The 17,489-nt window shown below is 42.9% G+C and overlaps 1 protein-coding gene across 1 annotated transcript in view; it reads right to left on the bottom strand.

Annotated features, from left to right (window-relative positions):
• Window positions 1-9,633: 9,633 nt before the first annotated feature.
• Enthd1 (ENTH domain containing 1) overlaps window positions 9,634-17,489 on the bottom strand; it is a 116,009-nt gene continuing 108,153 nt past the window's right edge. The window contains exon 7 of the mRNA XM_027929912.2: window positions 9,634-10,362. Within this exon, the coding sequence (XP_027785713.1) occupies window positions 9,761-10,362 (602 nt within the window). The 3' untranslated portion in view covers window positions 9,634-9,760. The remainder of the gene's footprint in view (window positions 10,363-17,489) is intronic.

The raw sequence follows: 17,489 nt of genomic DNA, 5'->3' as shown, positions 1-17,489 counted from the left end.
ACCCGCCCTGCCCTGGAGAAGCCCATTCCCTGGGGCACTTGGGTAGATCCTGATGGTCACCTGTCTCTGGAAGGGTCCCTTCCCTCCTGGACTGTGAATGCAGGAGAGTTTTGGCTTCCTGCTTCCCGACAGCCAGGCAGCCCCCCACCACACCAGATGAGGAAGGGCGCCTGCCCGGCCGCTCACGGCCCCCGAGGCCCCAACCCCACCTCCTGCCTGCTGTCTGGACCAGCCTCCCACCTGCTCGCTGCCAGCCTCAAGTCGGCTTCTCAGTGATGGCCCATCGGGGCCCTGACTTGCCACTCTGACCTTGAGATGCCCTTGGATTGTGTCCTCTGGAGGCAGCAGCCAGGCGGGCCTCTTGCTGGGTGCGCGGTTTCTTCCGTGTTGTAGTCCTTCCTCTCTTGGGTGTGGGCTTCTAGGGCTGAGTCCCCTGGTGTCACTGTTCCTAGCTTAGTCGCCTTTCCTTTTTGCTCCAGGAAGGTGGTGGAGGGGTACAGGTGGTCCTTGGGGGTCAGCACTCCTGGGACTCCCCTAACCAATGGGTGTGGCAGGAAAGCAAATGTCCCACTGTCAGTTTCTCAAACAAACTGACCCCTAGGGGATGCTACTAACCTGCCCCGCCCCCTTTAAAAATAAGAATGAACTTGTGTTTCTCCTTCAGGGAACTGAGGGGAGGACTGATTTCTCCTTGAGTCTGTTGGCCACTTCTGAGTGGCTCTGTTTCAAGAGAATGTCATGCACCCCAGAGGCAGGGCCACGGTAGTGACGCAGACTTCCCACCTCTATGGTGAAGCTGTGGAAAGAGCTCTGTGCGCAGCCACACAACACCTCCGAGGTTTAATTAGGTGGAAAAGAAATTGGAACAGTCTCTTATCTCCAAGCCATCTTTTTAAAAAAAATTTTATAGTTGTAGATGGACAGCATGCCTTTATTTATTTATTTATTTTTACGTGGTGCTGAGGATCAAACCCAATACCGCACATAAGCTAGGCAAGCCACACCCCCAGACCCTCCAACCAGTCTCGTAAAGTGCTCTATCTCTGTTCCAGCCTCTGCAAATTTGGGTCTAGACATGAAAGGGCGGGGAAGGGTGGGGAAGGGCTGGGGTGTGTGTGGCGGCAGTTCCTCAGGAACACGGGGATGATAAGGGAGCATGGGCAGCAGCTGCAGCTCCTAGGAGTGGGGTAGGGGGAAGCAGCCTGGGAGCAGGAGGTCTGGAAGGGGCATGTGGGAGGCGACAATCCTGCTGCTCCTGGCAGAGGCCCCCCTTCTCCCTGCCTGTTCCACCCAAGGCCAGCCCCCCAACTGTGAGGCCAGCCTGGGCTGGAGGCTCGTCCACCACGCCTGTGGGATCCCGTCAAGTTCCTACTCTTTTCCGTCCATTTGCTCACATGTGGCAGATATAAAGTCCTGGTAGGTTGCTGAGAGGGTCTGAAAGGGCTGGAGCGTCACTAGCTTTGTGAAGTGTCAACTTATTATTAAGCCAGAATGCCAGGGCGCCCCAGGCTCACTGCGCTCTCCGTCCCCATCATCCCTAGTGCGCCCTGGAGTCTAGAGCTGCTCTGCACACTTCCCTCAAACCTCTCAACTCCTTCCCACCTCTCCCTCTCCATCCCTGGGGCCTCCTTTGACTTTTGGCTGCCACCAAGGCCTTTGTGCTGGCAAGGGGCCATGTGCACAGGAGGGACCAGAAAGGACCCAAGGTAGGGACAAGCTAAGTCAGGGTGATGAAAAGCTAGGTGGATGGAAGACTGGGGAAAGGAAGGGGCACAGAGGGGACAATGCAGGCCAGCAGGGCTCAGGCACCAGCCAGCGGGAGGAGGAAAGCCTCGCAGGGACCAGCAGCAATTCACAGTGCATTGCTCTGCAGATGCAGGTACTGCTTCCGACATTCTGATAATAACAATAATCTTGTTAATGATGACCTTGACAATGACACATTCTTTATGGAGTGGTAGCTGCTGTGCACACCTTGTGAGGAGCTGGTAGCCACTGTGTGGAATGCAGGTTTCTTGCCCACACCTGCCACACACTGTTCAAGCCTCTTCGGCCCATGGAAGAGCGATTCTTACGGCACAGGGGCCTCGGCCATCTCTCACTCTGCTGGGGCTAAGCTGATGGCCTCTGACTTTGAATTTGACTTGCTCCTCAGCAACTGGGTGACCTAAGGCACGCTGCCTAGATTCTCTGTGCTTCAGTTTCCTCATTCATAAAGGACCCTGGGTTCTTTTGAACCCTAAGTCTGAGCCTGGAGTTCTGGTCAAAGCCTCCTGTGAGCCCCCTTTCTTCACAGCCAGCCCCCAGCCCTTGGCCCCTCCATCATCCTCTCCTGCGGCGCCCCTTCTGCACGTGCAGCCCCCTTCCACTCGCACACACCTCGCTGTGGCCAGGGCCTCGTGCTGCCTGTGCATGCCCCCAGGAAGGCACATCCTGGTGCTCCTGATGGCAAACTCCTTACCTCCTTCCAGTCTTGGCTCAAATGTCACCAAACCAAAACCTGCTCTGGTGTCCTAGGAAGAGGAGACTCCACGTGTCCCTGGCGCTGAGGTCTCCACACTGCCTAGTTCATCCATTTGCTGCACCAACCACAGGGTGTTTCTGTCCTTCCCATAGAATGCAAGCTGCATGCGGGCAGGGGCTTTCTACAGACCTAACTGCTTTGCTCACAGATGAATCTTCAACGTCTGCCATGGAGGCCGCTCGTGGTGGGTGCTCCGAGCACATTAGCTGCAAATGCTTTTAATGCAAGGCAGCCTCCTGCGAAGCTCCAAGCTCCGATGGTGCCCACGGACACCATCTCTCTGGTGTCAATGAGGGACCTGCAAGCTGAAGAGGGTGACAGATGTGCCACCCTCAGTCCTCTCCAGTCCTGCAGGCCTCCACCTGGAGTGCCCTTCCTATGTCTCTCATTTTGAAGGTGTCAGTTTTTCCAGTAACTGATGGCTTAGGCTCCTAGCTGTTGGGCATCTTCTGCTGCAGTAGAATCCTTTCCAAATCCCAAACCTGCCACCTGGGGATGCGTCCTGCCACACTCAGGAGCACAACAGTCTTTATGAATGGTGACCCTGACCCTAAACTTCAGAACTCAAAAGACTTTTGAGTTGGTACCTCTGTGCCAGGGTTGACTGGTGAGTCACTAATGCCACTGTGGCTGATTTTAATCAGTGACAATGAAAAATGAAAGATGCTTCCTTATGCACAGACACACTAAGCTTTAAAACATTTTGCTAATCATCACTTTTACCACTTTTGTGAGGTGTTAATAGCTTTTCAGATAAATAAATGGACCATTTGATACAAAAATTTAAGAAAATGTAGTTTTATTAGATTTCTGTGTAATTGTTTGAGAACTTGAAATGAACCCACTAAAAGATTGGACCAAAAAGTGTATGGGTACAACCTAACAATTGAGCCTCACCGGGTGGCATCTGCCCTACACACAACACAACAATGCTGGTCATCTTTGCCCTCTGTGGCCGAGGTTCTGGGGTACTGCTTTCTCCATGCCACAGGGGTCTGTGTCATGAGGAATGTCTCAGTACAGAGACAAGTTCTCAACTGCAGCATAACCCAACATAAAGTTTGTGGTATTTTATAATGGAATTCTACTGTTTGAATAGCTGCAAAAGCCTGAAGCCATATTTCTGCAATAATTATCATATTTTGAGAACTTTCTGCACCATCAGTGAGAAAACAGAATTCAAAATTACCAAACAAAATCATCTTGAAAACCTAGTTTCTTCTGAGCCAATTTACTCTTCTCTAAGCCTGCCTGCTGATAAAAGGTGACACATATACTCTGGCATAACAATAAAATCCTTGGCCTCCGCAAATTACCCACTGTTGCAAGGAACAAAGATCTCTCAATTCCACATCTCTAAGCCCTTCCATCACATCTCAGAACCCACTCGATCAAAAATAAAGGAAACCTGGAACCAGAATACTGAATACATTACTGACGCACCACACTCAGCGCAGCCCTCCCCTTCTCTTTAGGATAAGGGCACACGAAAGAAGGGTCTCCTTGCACACTCTGGGGCAAGCCAGTCACCACCAACCCTTCTGTGGAGAGAGGACTTGCCAAGGTCACCACAGATCCTTTTAATGGTCTATTTTTATTTTATTTTTGTGGTGCTGAGGATCGAACCCAGGGCCTCACATGTGCTAGGCGAGCACGGTCTATTTTTATCAATTTGTGAATGGATTTTGGAAACCCTTCCTCTCCTGATTCCTATGACATTTTATTTTCATACGAGCCATTTACTTGTCACACAGTCTTTCTTTTTTGTAAAGCTGCCCAGTCACTACCCAGAGTCACTGCGTAATGCCCTGAAGCTACGGTGCCCCACTGCCCAACCCTGGGCCTGCTCTGCTCATGCCCCCCTGTTCTCGTCCTCCCGCTTTGGACATGCTGTCTTCTCCACCCAGGAAGTTCTCTTTGTGCCTTGACTCCAGCTCCCACTTGTCCTTCAGAATTCTGTGTGGACTTCCCTGGCGTCTAGTCAGAACTGGATGTGGCTCTTTACTGACCCTGCCCGTCATCCTGTGCTTCCCCAAATCCACAGGTGCCATGCATCACACTAAAATGACTCACCCATCCATCTGTATCGCCCTTGACCTGTAACCCCGAAGACAGGTAGCACATTGTTTCGTTGCTACTGGGTCCTGGGTGTCTAAAAATTGCCTGCTCATGGCAGGCACTTAATGAATATTTAAAGAATGAACACATGAATAATTTGACAGTAAGTAAACTGTAAAATATTTTTATAACTGTCCTATAATAGGATCCTCAAGTTCAAAGGAAAACACTTAAGAGAATAACAGCTAATGAAGTATTTTAAATCTGAAATAATTATAAAGTCAATCAGAATATACCCACTCTCAATTTAAGCCAAGTTTGTTCTACTTGTTTAATAGAGTTGGCTAAACAGAAACTCAAATAAGTGCTTGTTAATTATACTAATTAACAAATGACTGTATTAAAACATGAGCTATGTAAAACCAAGTTAAAACGTGAAGTGACTACATGCGTGCAGTAAGCACCTCATCAGTAGGCAGTTTCTCAAAGGGCTAGGTCTGCTGCCCCAGTTATTTGTGGGGTTTCTGTGAGTGTTCAAGAGCCCCAGTGCAGCACCTCCAGGGCAGGTGGGGAGGGAGGAGGGAGGTTCCTCTTTCTGGCTGTCTTCATAGTCCCTGCTCTCAGCAATGTACAATTGAAGTCCTAGAGCCAGCAAAGGAAGGGGATAGCACACCCCACTACCACGTGAGGATCTACTGGGGGAGCTCAGGTGTGTGAAGAGAGCCAGCAGAAGAGGTCTTTGGGTGTCACCCCTACTTCACTCTCTATTTTAACTCAGGAAGAAGTTGATTTGCCCAACCTGTTACCAGTGCACTTATTTCAATAACCCTAGAATTTATATTTCAGCTCAAAGGTTATTTCCTTAGATAAACTTCCCCAAATTTCCTTATCTTAACATCCTCCACAGAACCATTATACTTTTACATTTTGGGGGATAATTTGATTCATCTGTTGAATTTCTCCAAAACTCCAGAACTCAAGCTCTCTGATGACAGGCACTATATCTAGTTTTGTGCCCCACCACGCTCTCAGGGCCTGGTGGTACGTACTCAAAAAGACAGAGACCTGCTAGGTCAATGAGCACAGAAGCCACTTTCCCCAAAGGCATTTGTTGAGTCTAATAAATTCAAACTTCCTTTTGGGTGACTTTGAAAGACAACAGGAACAGAAGTCACCTCATACAGGTGTGAAGATGTCCAACATAAATACTCCTTACAATAAAGTGATATCCAATGGCTATCCAGTAAGAATAAATGTAAATGAATACCTGATGAGAAATTTAAGTCTCGTAATGCCAGGGATTAATCTGGGCATTCTGGAGAACTTCAAGCCATGATCTTGATTTACCTAACCATTATGGTGGTACACCAGGCACTTGGCAGAAGCAAAAACCAGGTTCTTGTGTTATTCATACAACTAATTTTCAAGTATCTTGACAAACACATAGTTAAAAATAAGCAGACTCACAAGGAAACATCACACCATAAGCATAAACTAGCAGAAACAACAGATAACAAATACAGAACCACAAAAACTTAAGGTGTTAGTTCAAAGAGTATGGTGTACCTGAAAATTAGGAAATAAACTTCTATATTTCTTTTTTTTTTTTTCCCCCAGGGGGCGGCCCAACAGTATTCATTTTATTAACTATCAGAACAAAAAGAACTAGCAATAAGGTCATGATCAGGTTAACTAGAGAGGAGGCCTAAGACTGGGAATGTAGGTGATTCGTCCTGGGGGGAAGCAGCACTACCAGCTGTGGGCAGAGGTGGGTGCCCATGTGTGAGAAATGCTGGCCTAGGTGACCTTGATGGAGCCTTCTGCTCTGTGGCTTTAAGGCACAAAGGTCCTATTCATCAGGCTGTTCTACATTTCTTTATGATAGGAATTAGAATATATTTTGAGCCAAAGGACAATGAAAATATTATATATCAGAACTTATTATAAAATGGTGCAATCACTTGGAAAAATATTTTGGCAGTTCTTCAAAAAGTTAAACTTATAAGAGTAAACCATTCTGACCCCAGATTCCACTCCTAGGTATATATTTAAGAGAACTGAAATACACAAATGTTCATGAAGCATTATTTGTAACAGCAAAAAATTATAAAGAACCCAAATGTCCATCAGCTTATGAATGAATAAGCAAAATGTGGAGATTTGTACAATAGATATTATTCATCCATAAAAAAGAATGAAGTTTCCATATGTGCTACAACATGAATGAACCTCAAAAATATTGTCAACTGAAATAATTCAGACACAAAAATCCACATTGTACAATTTCATTTACATAAAAAATCCAAAGCAGGTAAATCCATGACAAGAGACGGTAATGTTTACAGCTTCCAAAGGCTTGGGGGAAGGAGGAGGGCAGAGAGGCTGCCTACGGGTATGGGATATCTTTTTTTTTTTGTACCAGGGATTGAATCCAGGGGCACTCAACCCCTCAGCCACATCCCCAGCCCTTTTAAATATTTTTTTAGAGACAGGATCTCACTAAGTTGCTGAGGCTGGCTTTGAACTCGCCATTCTCCTGCCTCAGCCTCCTGAGCTGCTGGGATTACAGGTGTGTGCCACCATGTCCTGCTGGGATCTTTTTATGGTGATGAAAATGTTCTGAAATTAGGTAGTAGTGATGGCTGCTTAATGTTATAAATATATTAAAAACCACCAAATTGTATAACTAAAAGGGTAGATTTCATATTATGTGAATTTTATTTCAATTTTTAAAATTTTGTGGGATACAGCCATGTAAAAGAAAATGTATAGGTTTAAATGAATAAACCATTCTTACTAGTTTGCTAGCAGAGTACCCCCAAGTTAATCTGTTATTCTTACAAGTAAGGATTCTATACTAATTTTCTTACTATACTCACTTGTAAAGATATGTTTGAACATACCTGCAAGAAATTCTGACCTATGAAAAATATAGCAAATTTTGAAAGAACCATGTAGAATTATAGAAATGAACAATAAAATAAATGAATTAAAAACCAGATGGGATGATTTTACACAGCTGAAGGGAGAATTGTTTAACTGCAAGGTAGGTTGGAAAACAATTACCCTTATTCATGTGATTCGTTGAAGTATTTGGTGGTGAAATGTCACGATGTTTGAAACTTACTTTCAAATGGCTTGGCAAAATAGGTCCGTGCACAAGTATATACGGAGCCCTACATACAGTATGTTTATAGACATAAACTTGTTTAGCAAGAGAGGAGCTAAAACAAACATGGGAAAACAATTTGTGAATCTAGGGAAAGGGCATATGGAGTTCAGTGTCCAACGTACAGTCTTGGCTTCCAAATGCTGCACACTGTTCTGCCCCTACTTAGTGGTGCATTCCTCAGCCTCCTTCACCGATTCTTAACTTCTTCCTGATCTCTTATGCTACCATGGCCCAGGGCTCAGGCCTTCAACTAACTCCCAGCTTCCACTGCAGACCTCTCTCAAACCCAACTTTCACATCTAGGTTCTTAACTAACACCTCCAGTTGGTTATCTAAAAGACAAATTCCAAGGGGGAAAAATCAAAATTTTCTTCATCCATAGCCTTCTTTAGCTCAGTCAATGGCAGTATCATCTTGATCATCTTGAATTTTAGTTGCTCAATCCAATCACCTTGACTCTTCCCTTGAATGCCAGAGCTAATCCTGCTCACCTTCACAATGCCCTCCCATTTTTGAGGTATAAGCTCCTCTCTGAATACCCACAATATTTAAGTAGATTACCTGCCCCACTCCCTGTTCCTGCCAAAGCCAGTGATCATTTAGAATCTATATTGCAGCATGTAATTTTCTATCCTAAAACCACTATAATTTTTTTTAAGGTACCAGGGATTGAACTCAGGGGCACTCGGCCACTGAGCCACATCTCTAGCCCTATTTTGAATTTTATTTAGAGACAGGGGTTCACTGAGTTGATTAATGCCTCACTTTTGCTGAGGCTGGCTTTTAACTCATGATCCTCCTGCCTCAGCCTCTTGAGCCACTGGGATTATAGGCATGTGCCACTGTGCCTGGCTATAATTTTTATTTCACAGAACAAAAGCCAAAATCTCTAGCAGTTGTCTTCAAGAACCTCTATCATCTGGTACCATACCCTGCTCTTTGCTTTATGACCTCAAATCTCCTATGACTGTCCCCCTTGTTCATTTTACTCCAGACACTCTGGGATCCTTGCCACTCCATAGACAACCAAACATCCTCCCGTCATCTTGGGGTCTTTGCACGGACAGTTCCCTCTATACCTAACCTAATGTGCATGATGAAAACCAGTTTCTGGGTGACTGGGAGAAGGACCCAGGCATCAGTATATTTTTAAAATATTCCAAGTTTCTTCAAAGGTCAGGAATTATTTTAGCCTTGAGTTGGTAATTGCCCTATTCTCTCAAACAAATAGGAGACAAAATCAAAGTTTCTGTGGTGATTCTAATGTACAGCAGGGTTGGGAATCACTAGTCTAGAATCCCCAAACTAGGTCATTTTGTCCATAAATAATTGAGACGTTTCTATTTGAAAGACTGTCTTAATGAATTAAAAAGATATACATAAGGTGAAAAAAACAAATTTATTTTCTGAAATAGAAGAAGAAAAAAGTATGTGCTTGAATTCACTTTGAAATGTATATTAACAACAAAGCACCTGTCCCACATCCTACTTGAATTTTCAACTTAGTCCTCAACACTGACATCTGAGAGAAGAAAAGGGAGATTTCTGGCCTTTGGTTTGTAGGACTTGAAACTTGCAAGAGAACATGTGAGAGGTGCACTCCAATACAGTTCTCCCAGGTCCTGGCAGAGGCATGTGAACAGTGGGACTCCACACAGCTGGGAAATGAGAGGCTTCTTACCGCTCACGTATCCAAGAGCTTTCAAATAGTTATTTACAGTTTGAAGTCTTGCCAAAACTTTCACTAATGCTTCCCCAATTTTGAGATAAAGAATGAAATTCTCTTTAGTTTCAAATGAATTAGTATCTAAATCTGAAATTATCAAAGTGACTTCTTTCTCTTAAAAAATAAACCATCCAAATGAATTTACTGGTTTGTTAATAAACCCAGCAAGGAGAAATTAAACCATTACTTTTTGCCCATGGTTACAGGAATCTAGAAAATGCTAATGTCAGTCTTTGAGACGTGGAACCACCGAGTTCTATCAAAATGTCAGCTGAGATGATTAGATTTGATCTGAACTTCCCTCAGAAGACTGGGGGTCCTGCAAAGATTTGCTGGTTTGCAGACTACTCCCACTCATGCTCATGAGATGGCTGCTGATGACACTGAGTTCTTGTATCACTGTGCTCAGATCTTCGTGTAGTCTAACTACTGCACTTTTTACATCCCCTAGGAGAACTTTAATGGAACTCTTTGCTTCGGGTTCCCTAGGCAAGCCTTTGGTTGGTTGAAAACTAGAACAGGGGACAGAGCAGGAGTGGTCTACATTTTGGGCAGAGAACTCTACCCAATTACTCCTGGAAATATGACTTGTCTTCTTAGCAGAATCAGAGTTATCTGGAAGCATTTCTAGTAGATTGAAGCTGTCATTTTCCTCTTCATCAGAAAACAATGGACCACTGGGAGTAAAATGTTGTTGAGCCTTGGCTGTCTTATCTTTATGTTGAAGGGAGGCAGAACGTGACTGCTGGTGGGACAAAGTCCACAAGGAAGATCCAGGCAAGGTAGGGGGGAAGTGATGAACTGACTTCTCTGGAGAGTTCAAATCAGGAGATGACACAGATAAAGTAGAAAAGGAAGATGTTCCCTCAGAGGTAGTTGGAACTAAAATGTATAAATGAGAAAGATATGTAATAAACAAATGGGAGTAATAGCTAGAATAATTCTATAATGTAAATGCCTACCAAGAAAATCTCAATATAAACTACTTAGAATTTTAAAGGTTAAATATTCATAATAAGCCTTAAAAATCCAAAGCAGGAAACTGAGAAAATATACAATGTACGTATGTATGTGTATGTACATATAAGTACATATATGTACATACACATAAATTTATACACAGTATTGTTGAGATACATGGTATTGGTGAGATAGCTACAATAATACCACGGAGGGGCTGGGGTTGTGGTCAGCAGTAGAGCTCTCGGCTACCATGTGCAAAGCCCTGGGTTTGATTCTCAGCACCACATAAAAATGAATAAATAAAATAAAGGTATTGTATCCAACTACAACTAAAATCAATCAATCAATCAATAAATAAAATAATACCATGGAAATAAACACCAAATAGAATTATCAACATTCATCTTGACTCCCCAATCCTGCCCAACATATTTTTATACTATTATAAACTTCATCAGAGAAAGAAAAGTATTAAACCCTTCTTAGTGGCAGCATTTTAAGTTGGTATTTAAAGTAGAAACTCTGCGAAGGCTGGAACTTAGTCCTTCATCTTTTCTTCCCCTGAAGAGATTATGATGATAAAATGAACTCCAACTACTACAAGGCTACAAAATTTAGAGAAATTAATTTTTTTTCTTTTATGGTCAAATACAGTCAAGAGTGGAGTCCGACTTATCTGACATCCTGATTACTTTCACACACAGCTATGATAATTTTCTTCACCAGGAAATTATAAGTAATAAAAAGTATTCTCAACCTGTTTTCTGTAAAATTAAAGATTCAAGAAAAAGTTGACTTCCTTTCGTGCAAAATCATGTTAAATACTTTCTCTCACACTTCATTACAAATCATTATTTCCCAAACCATTCTGAGATACAGTGCGTTCCTGAAGATGTTAGGCATTTTGTGAAAATTGGGCTTCCTAGTGCATCAGAAATGGGAAATTGTACCTGTGCCTCCCATTAGGAGATTAGCAATGTCCATCAGCACGTTTAAAATTCTGAGAACTCTCTGGTATCTTATTCAAGTGTTTTCTAAACATTCCTAAACACAGAATGTTGTCTTCTTGCAATATCTATTTGCATTCCTTTATAGATACATGGTACAAATTGGTGAAATCCATTTCTCAAGTCTTTGCGACTCACTCTGAACTTGCTATTTAAAAAAAGACTTATTCAGTGCACATCACAGAACAGGGAAACAGATGCCTACCTCTTAGCACACATGATTATCTTTATTATTTTATTCATATTCATGTCCCTTCTAAAGTAAATTGGAACTCTATAAAAATATGGTCAGAGCAGGCAGCTACTCTCCATTTTTTGCTTCAAAGCCCTTTGCAGCCTATCTCCAGTTCTCAGGCAAAATGCCAATCATAAGAAACTTTTTTTGGGGATGAAACAAGTATTCTCAGCTGGTGTAGCAGCAGGACACAAAATGGAAGCAGGAATTTCATCAGCACATGGTCAGGCCAAGCCAAGCACACTCAAGAATCTAGGTCAGGCTCATCCAGCAGACATTCTATCCTTGGGTTAAAAAGCCGCCCAAGCCAGTGGCACGTCAACGAGGAAAGTCTCGAGTGAGTGCGTGTGTCCTGAGTCGCACTGCTGCACTCTGAACTAGGTGTACTTTGTGTCTGGATCACAGCTGTCATCTGACATGTCCCTTCACCATCTTCCCCAGCTGGCGCCCTGCGTTGTATATCCCACGTCCTCCTCCTCCTCTGTTAGCCTCACTGTGCTGAAGCACCGTCTTCAGGAGTTGCTGAACAAGATGCACGAGGGGGAAAGGCCGAGGCACCTGCCTGACTGAAAGGGCCTGTAATTCTAACTTTAAGCTTAATGACAGCGTGCTTAATAAAGAATCTCTTTTCTTTCAGAATTCTGAAGGCCATGGTTCATCCTCTTGTTTCCTGTATTGCTATTCAGGAGTTGGAACCATTCTAGTTCTGATTTTGTCTAAATTTCCTTTATCTCTGAGGTACCAGAGAACTTCCTCTGTGGCTGGTGTCTGGAGCCCCAGTGCGGTGCCCTGTGGCGAGACCTTCACGAAGGTCAAGTGGAGGTGGACGCTCAACTGGCAACTCGTTTCCTTCAGCTTCAAAAAAATTTTCTTCAATAACTTAATTGTTTTCTGTTCTTTCTGAACTTCTTCTTATTTTGATGTCAGACCTCTTAAACTGGTTTTCTAATTTTCCTATTTTCCCAACATTTGCTCTATTTTCTTGGAGATTTTGTCAACTTTAGCTCCCAATCCCACCACTGAGGTTTTCATTTCTGCTATTAAGTTTTTAAAAAAGTTTTCTTTTCCCTTCATAGAGTAACTTGCTTCCTCCAAGTTATTTTTCTTTGTTTTTTGCCCCACTTTTCCATGTGAGAAGCTTTTTCAGACGTTTGGCAATCCTTGTCTGCGTCTGATGGAAAATAAAGGATTCAGAAACTGGAGGGAAGCTTTGAGAAAGAACGTGGAGCTCGGGGTAGAGCCCCTGGGTGGGTTACTTGCTGGGGAACTACTCATGTCAATATCTTTGGTTCCTTCCTCCAAGGCCAGCTAGATTCTTCTGAGAAGAGTTCTCCTGCCTGGAGGGTAAAGGTCCAGTCACCAGAGTGGGTGGAGCCAGTGGGGAGAAGGGGCTGAGGCTCGGCAGTTAGTTGGCTTGTGCCACTGAGGCTTGGTTATAGTACCCTCACCCTCAACTGTCCCTAGCATGTCTCATTTCACAGACTTTCTCCAGAAAACAAACCTGCAGACTTTGCCAGGAGCTGTAGGGGTGGGTAGGTATTCAGGGTAATCGTTCACCTCTTTGGCAAGGTAAAGTCTAGGGATTTAACTACTTTTCAAATAAATGTTTTCTAATTCTCTTTGTTTAGCACCTGCTACAGTTTGGCTGTGGTTTCTTTCCCCTAGGTTCAGGTGCTGGAAGCTTGGTTCCCAGGTGGCGATATAGGAGGTGATAGAACCTTTAAGAGGAGGAGCCTAGTGGGAAGTGGTCAGGTCATCAGGCAGAGCTGTCCTTGGAAGGGATTAATGTGGTTCTCATAGGACCCAGGTCAGTTCCACAAGAGTGCATTGTTATAAAAGAGAAAGGCTGACCCCAGATCCTTCTTTGGCTTCCTGTCTCACCATGTGATCCTTCACTCTCACATGTGTCCCTGCAATGATCCCATCCATCCGTTGTAAGGTTGCCAAGGGGGCCGGTGCCAGAGCCAAGCAGATGCTGGTGCTGTGCTCTTAAATATTCTAAACTGCGAGCTAAACAAACTTTTTTTTTTTTTTTACTGGTAAAGTATCCAGCCCTAAGTATTTTGTTACATCAACGAACACAGACTAATAAGCACTGACATGGAATATCATTTTAAATATGAGGCAAAGGACTCACTAAGAGGCTAGAAATATTTCCCAAGATTACAAGGCTAAAAGGAAGTAGAAACAGGATTCCAATCAAGTAACTCTTTTATCTTGAAGTGTATGATCTTAACCAATAGATTCTCCTGCCATACCATTCTACTATCTTATAATTTTTTTCTAATAGATAATTATATTAAATTTTGGATGTAAATTTATAAGGCAGGTAACCAGGATAACGAGTGCATTTGACATCTTATTCATAAGGAATGGCTGAAAGATTCACGAATCCTTATCTGAAACAGAATGTGGGACAAAGAATGAGAGACTGTGTTTATTTGAAGATAGTTGCAAAACCTTAGCAATATCATCTGTTTATCCTATTGTCCCTTTAGAACTGTGATCAATAGATGAAAGATATAGGAAAACATGTTTTAGCCCAATTTTTATGCAATAAAACTTTCTAAACATCATCATTTTTCATGCATGAAACATGCTGCTTTGGGAAATGGTAAGTTTCTTGACACTGAGCTCACACACTGACCGAATGACTCTGGCAGGGTGTTTAATGCATTAGGTGGCGGATCTGTATGTCCTTGAATAGATCCCAAGATTCTAGGATCTAAAACATATTTGAGCTAGGTATAGTGGTGCATGTCTGTAATCCCAGCAGCATGGGAGGCTGAGGCAGGAGGATCACGAGTTCAAAGCCAGCTTCAGCTACAGTGAGGTGCTAAGCAACACAGTGAGACCCCTGTCTCTTAAAAAAATACAAAAAAAGGGCTGGGGATGTGGCTCAGTGGTTGAGTGCCCCTGAGTTCAATCCCCGATACCAGCTCTACCCCCAAGAATAAAAAAACAAACAAACAAACAAAAACATATTTGCTAGAACACTAAGAAACTTGTAGAAATAGGGGAATCTGTGTTCACTCTGGTCAGAAAGGATTTAAGAAGAAACTTCTAAATAGGTCAAGAGGACAATTTTGAGCCAAATATTAATATAGTGCTATCACATACAAAGAGTTAATAGTTATGTTAGTGATGGATACATGCTACGACTAAAAATCTTGGCTTAACTTTATGCTAGTGGTTCTTGAATGTAGCAGCAGCATCTGGGAACTTGTTTGAAATGAGGTTCTTTGGCCCTATCTCAGACCTATGAAAACAGAAATTGAGAGTTGGGCCCAGAAAACTGAATTTTAACCAGCTTCCAGGTGTCTCTGTGGTATGCTGAACTTGGAGAACCACTGTTTTCTACTCTCTGTTCACCTTTCTCTTCCTTTGTGGTCACGGCTTGTCATTGTCTGTACTTCTACAGCTTGATTCCCAGGATGTATGACGCTTGCACTTATAAAGCCATTTGTCTCTAATTGTCACACACCAATTTACTTTTGTTTCCAAACACTACACAGCTGTACCACACTTCACTCTGCTCTTGGGATGCATCTCTGCACCATTTGATCCCCCTTCTCTGGCTCCTGCGAAGTGGTCTGGGCATCTCGCTAAACTTCATCCTTTCCATACAGCCCACTCAACAGAGATGACAGGCAGCAAACACTGCAAGTAAGATGCACCGAGGCAGGTTTTACAATCTCCCTGTGTGACACACACAGGCCTGCTGCTGAGCCTGCTGGAAGGCGGCACTGAAAAGATCATTCCAAGGACTGGTGTGTCAGCTTTAACTTTTTTTTTTTTTTTTTTTTGAGAGAGAGAGAGAGAGAATTTTTTAAATATTTATTTTTCAGTTTTCGGCGGACACAACATCTTTGTATGTGGTGCTGAGGATCGAACCGGGCCACACGCATGCCAGGCGAGCGTGCTACCGCTTGAGCCACATCCCCAGCCCCTTTAACTTTTAACTCATAAATAATACTGGACCAATTAAGATCTTACAGCGTTTAATTTAAAATGCATTTAGAAGAATTGTGCTCCCAAACTGAAACAACAAATAAACCTCTAGAAATATTTTATAAACCCCTGTTAGCTGTAAATATAAAATTTTCTGAACATAACAAGCCCCTGGCTGGCAAAATACTTAGAACAGTTCACTGTACAATGGAGGGTTTTTTCATTCCCCAGTTAATCGTCTTCAGTGTTCTAGCTGCATGTAATGACTATCAAGTTAACTATACATACAAATTAAACTATTCTATTTTCTGTGGTTAAAAATGTAACATTGTGGGCTGGGGATATAGTTCAGTTGGTAGAGTCCCTGCCTTGCATGCATAAGGCCCTGGGTTCAATCTCCAGCAAAACACACACACACACACACAAAAAACATTGTACATAAATGTTCACCACAGAATTATTTATAATGCCACAAAAATGGAAACAAGCCAAAGTCCATCAACTGATAATGGATAAACAAAATGTGTAGGTGTATACAATGGAGTATTATTTTATTTGTCCATAAAAAAGGATGAAGTACTGATACATCCTGCAGTATGGGTGAACTTTGAAAACAGTATGCTTAGTGAAGGACCAGACAAAAGGGCCAGAGTACATGGATGACTGCATGTATATGAGTGGCCAGCACAGGCCTACACAGAAACAGAAAGTAGATTAGTGGTTGCCATGAGCTGGGGGAAGGGGAAAGGGAACAGGGAGTGACTGCCAATTTGGGTACAGGACTTTTTGAGGTAATGAAATATTCTGTAGTTAGTGATGATGACTGAATAATTCTGAAAATACTCCAAAAATACTAAATTATACAGTTTAAAAGGGTGCATCTTATAGAATGAGTTAGATCTCAATTTTTTAGACAGTTTAACATCTGATAATTTTAATGTTATTATAAATAAGCAACATAAGAGAAATAGATTAAAGAAGCTTCTAAACCACTTATGTCAAATTTTTATTGGGGAAAATGGATTATTGGATTAAAGATGAATTTTCTCATTTATCTACAAAGTAAATTTCATTTCCTTCTTTAAAAAAAGCAACTGGGCATCTTCTTGCCCTTGCACTGACAGGCAGGAGCCCGGAGGGGTGCGGCTGAGGCCCCCTTCCCCTCTCCTCTGCAGGTGCTTCTCAGCCTGTCAGGCCAGTAGCTCAGCATTAGCTAGTATACTTTACAGAATGGTTTTCTACCAATTTACTCATTTCTTTTAGGGGAAATTGCTAATTGTTCTGGCTTTGAAGCCTTTTATAGACACAAAGGAAAAGGGCATGGCTAACAGGTCTTGTGTGTGTGTGCGTGTGTGTGTGTGTGTGTGTTGTTTGGTTTCTTTCACTAGCAAGGGTGAACTGAGAAAGAACTATAAGAACTACCCCAGGACCACCCTGCAGAAGCACAGGAAGCCCCACCACTGTCTCTCATGAGGATAGAACAGATTTTATTTCCTCCAAAAAAATTGGAAAGTGTCCAGTGTAGCCCAACTCACTTCCTATAGCTGAGGATTCTGAGAATGTGATGGAAGCTGTCTGCTACCACATCTGGCTTCAGCTAGCTCCTATTTTTTTAAATTTTTTTTTTTTAGTGTGCATGATAAAATAGCTAATGACTTAAAATAATAGCTTGAGCTACAGACAAATAACTTAAATGGAGAAGAAGCAGTAGGCTGTCCCAGGAAGTTATTTAGTATCAGAAGTCAACAAGGTTGCCGCAGCAAGCCTGCTCCTAGGCGTACTAGGTGGTTGCCTTCACAGCCTCCTTCTTATATTTGAGATCCACTAAAATATGACCAGCCAGGTGTTTTGAA

The sequence above is a fragment of the Marmota flaviventris genome, chromosome 3, assembly GCF_047511675.1.
Source record: "Marmota flaviventris isolate mMarFla1 chromosome 3, mMarFla1.hap1, whole genome shotgun sequence".
NCBI classification, from domain to species: Eukaryota; Metazoa; Chordata; class Mammalia; order Rodentia; family Sciuridae; genus Marmota; species Marmota flaviventris.
Note: the sequence above shows the minus strand (reverse complement) of the source record. Positions and strands in the feature narration are given on the sequence as shown.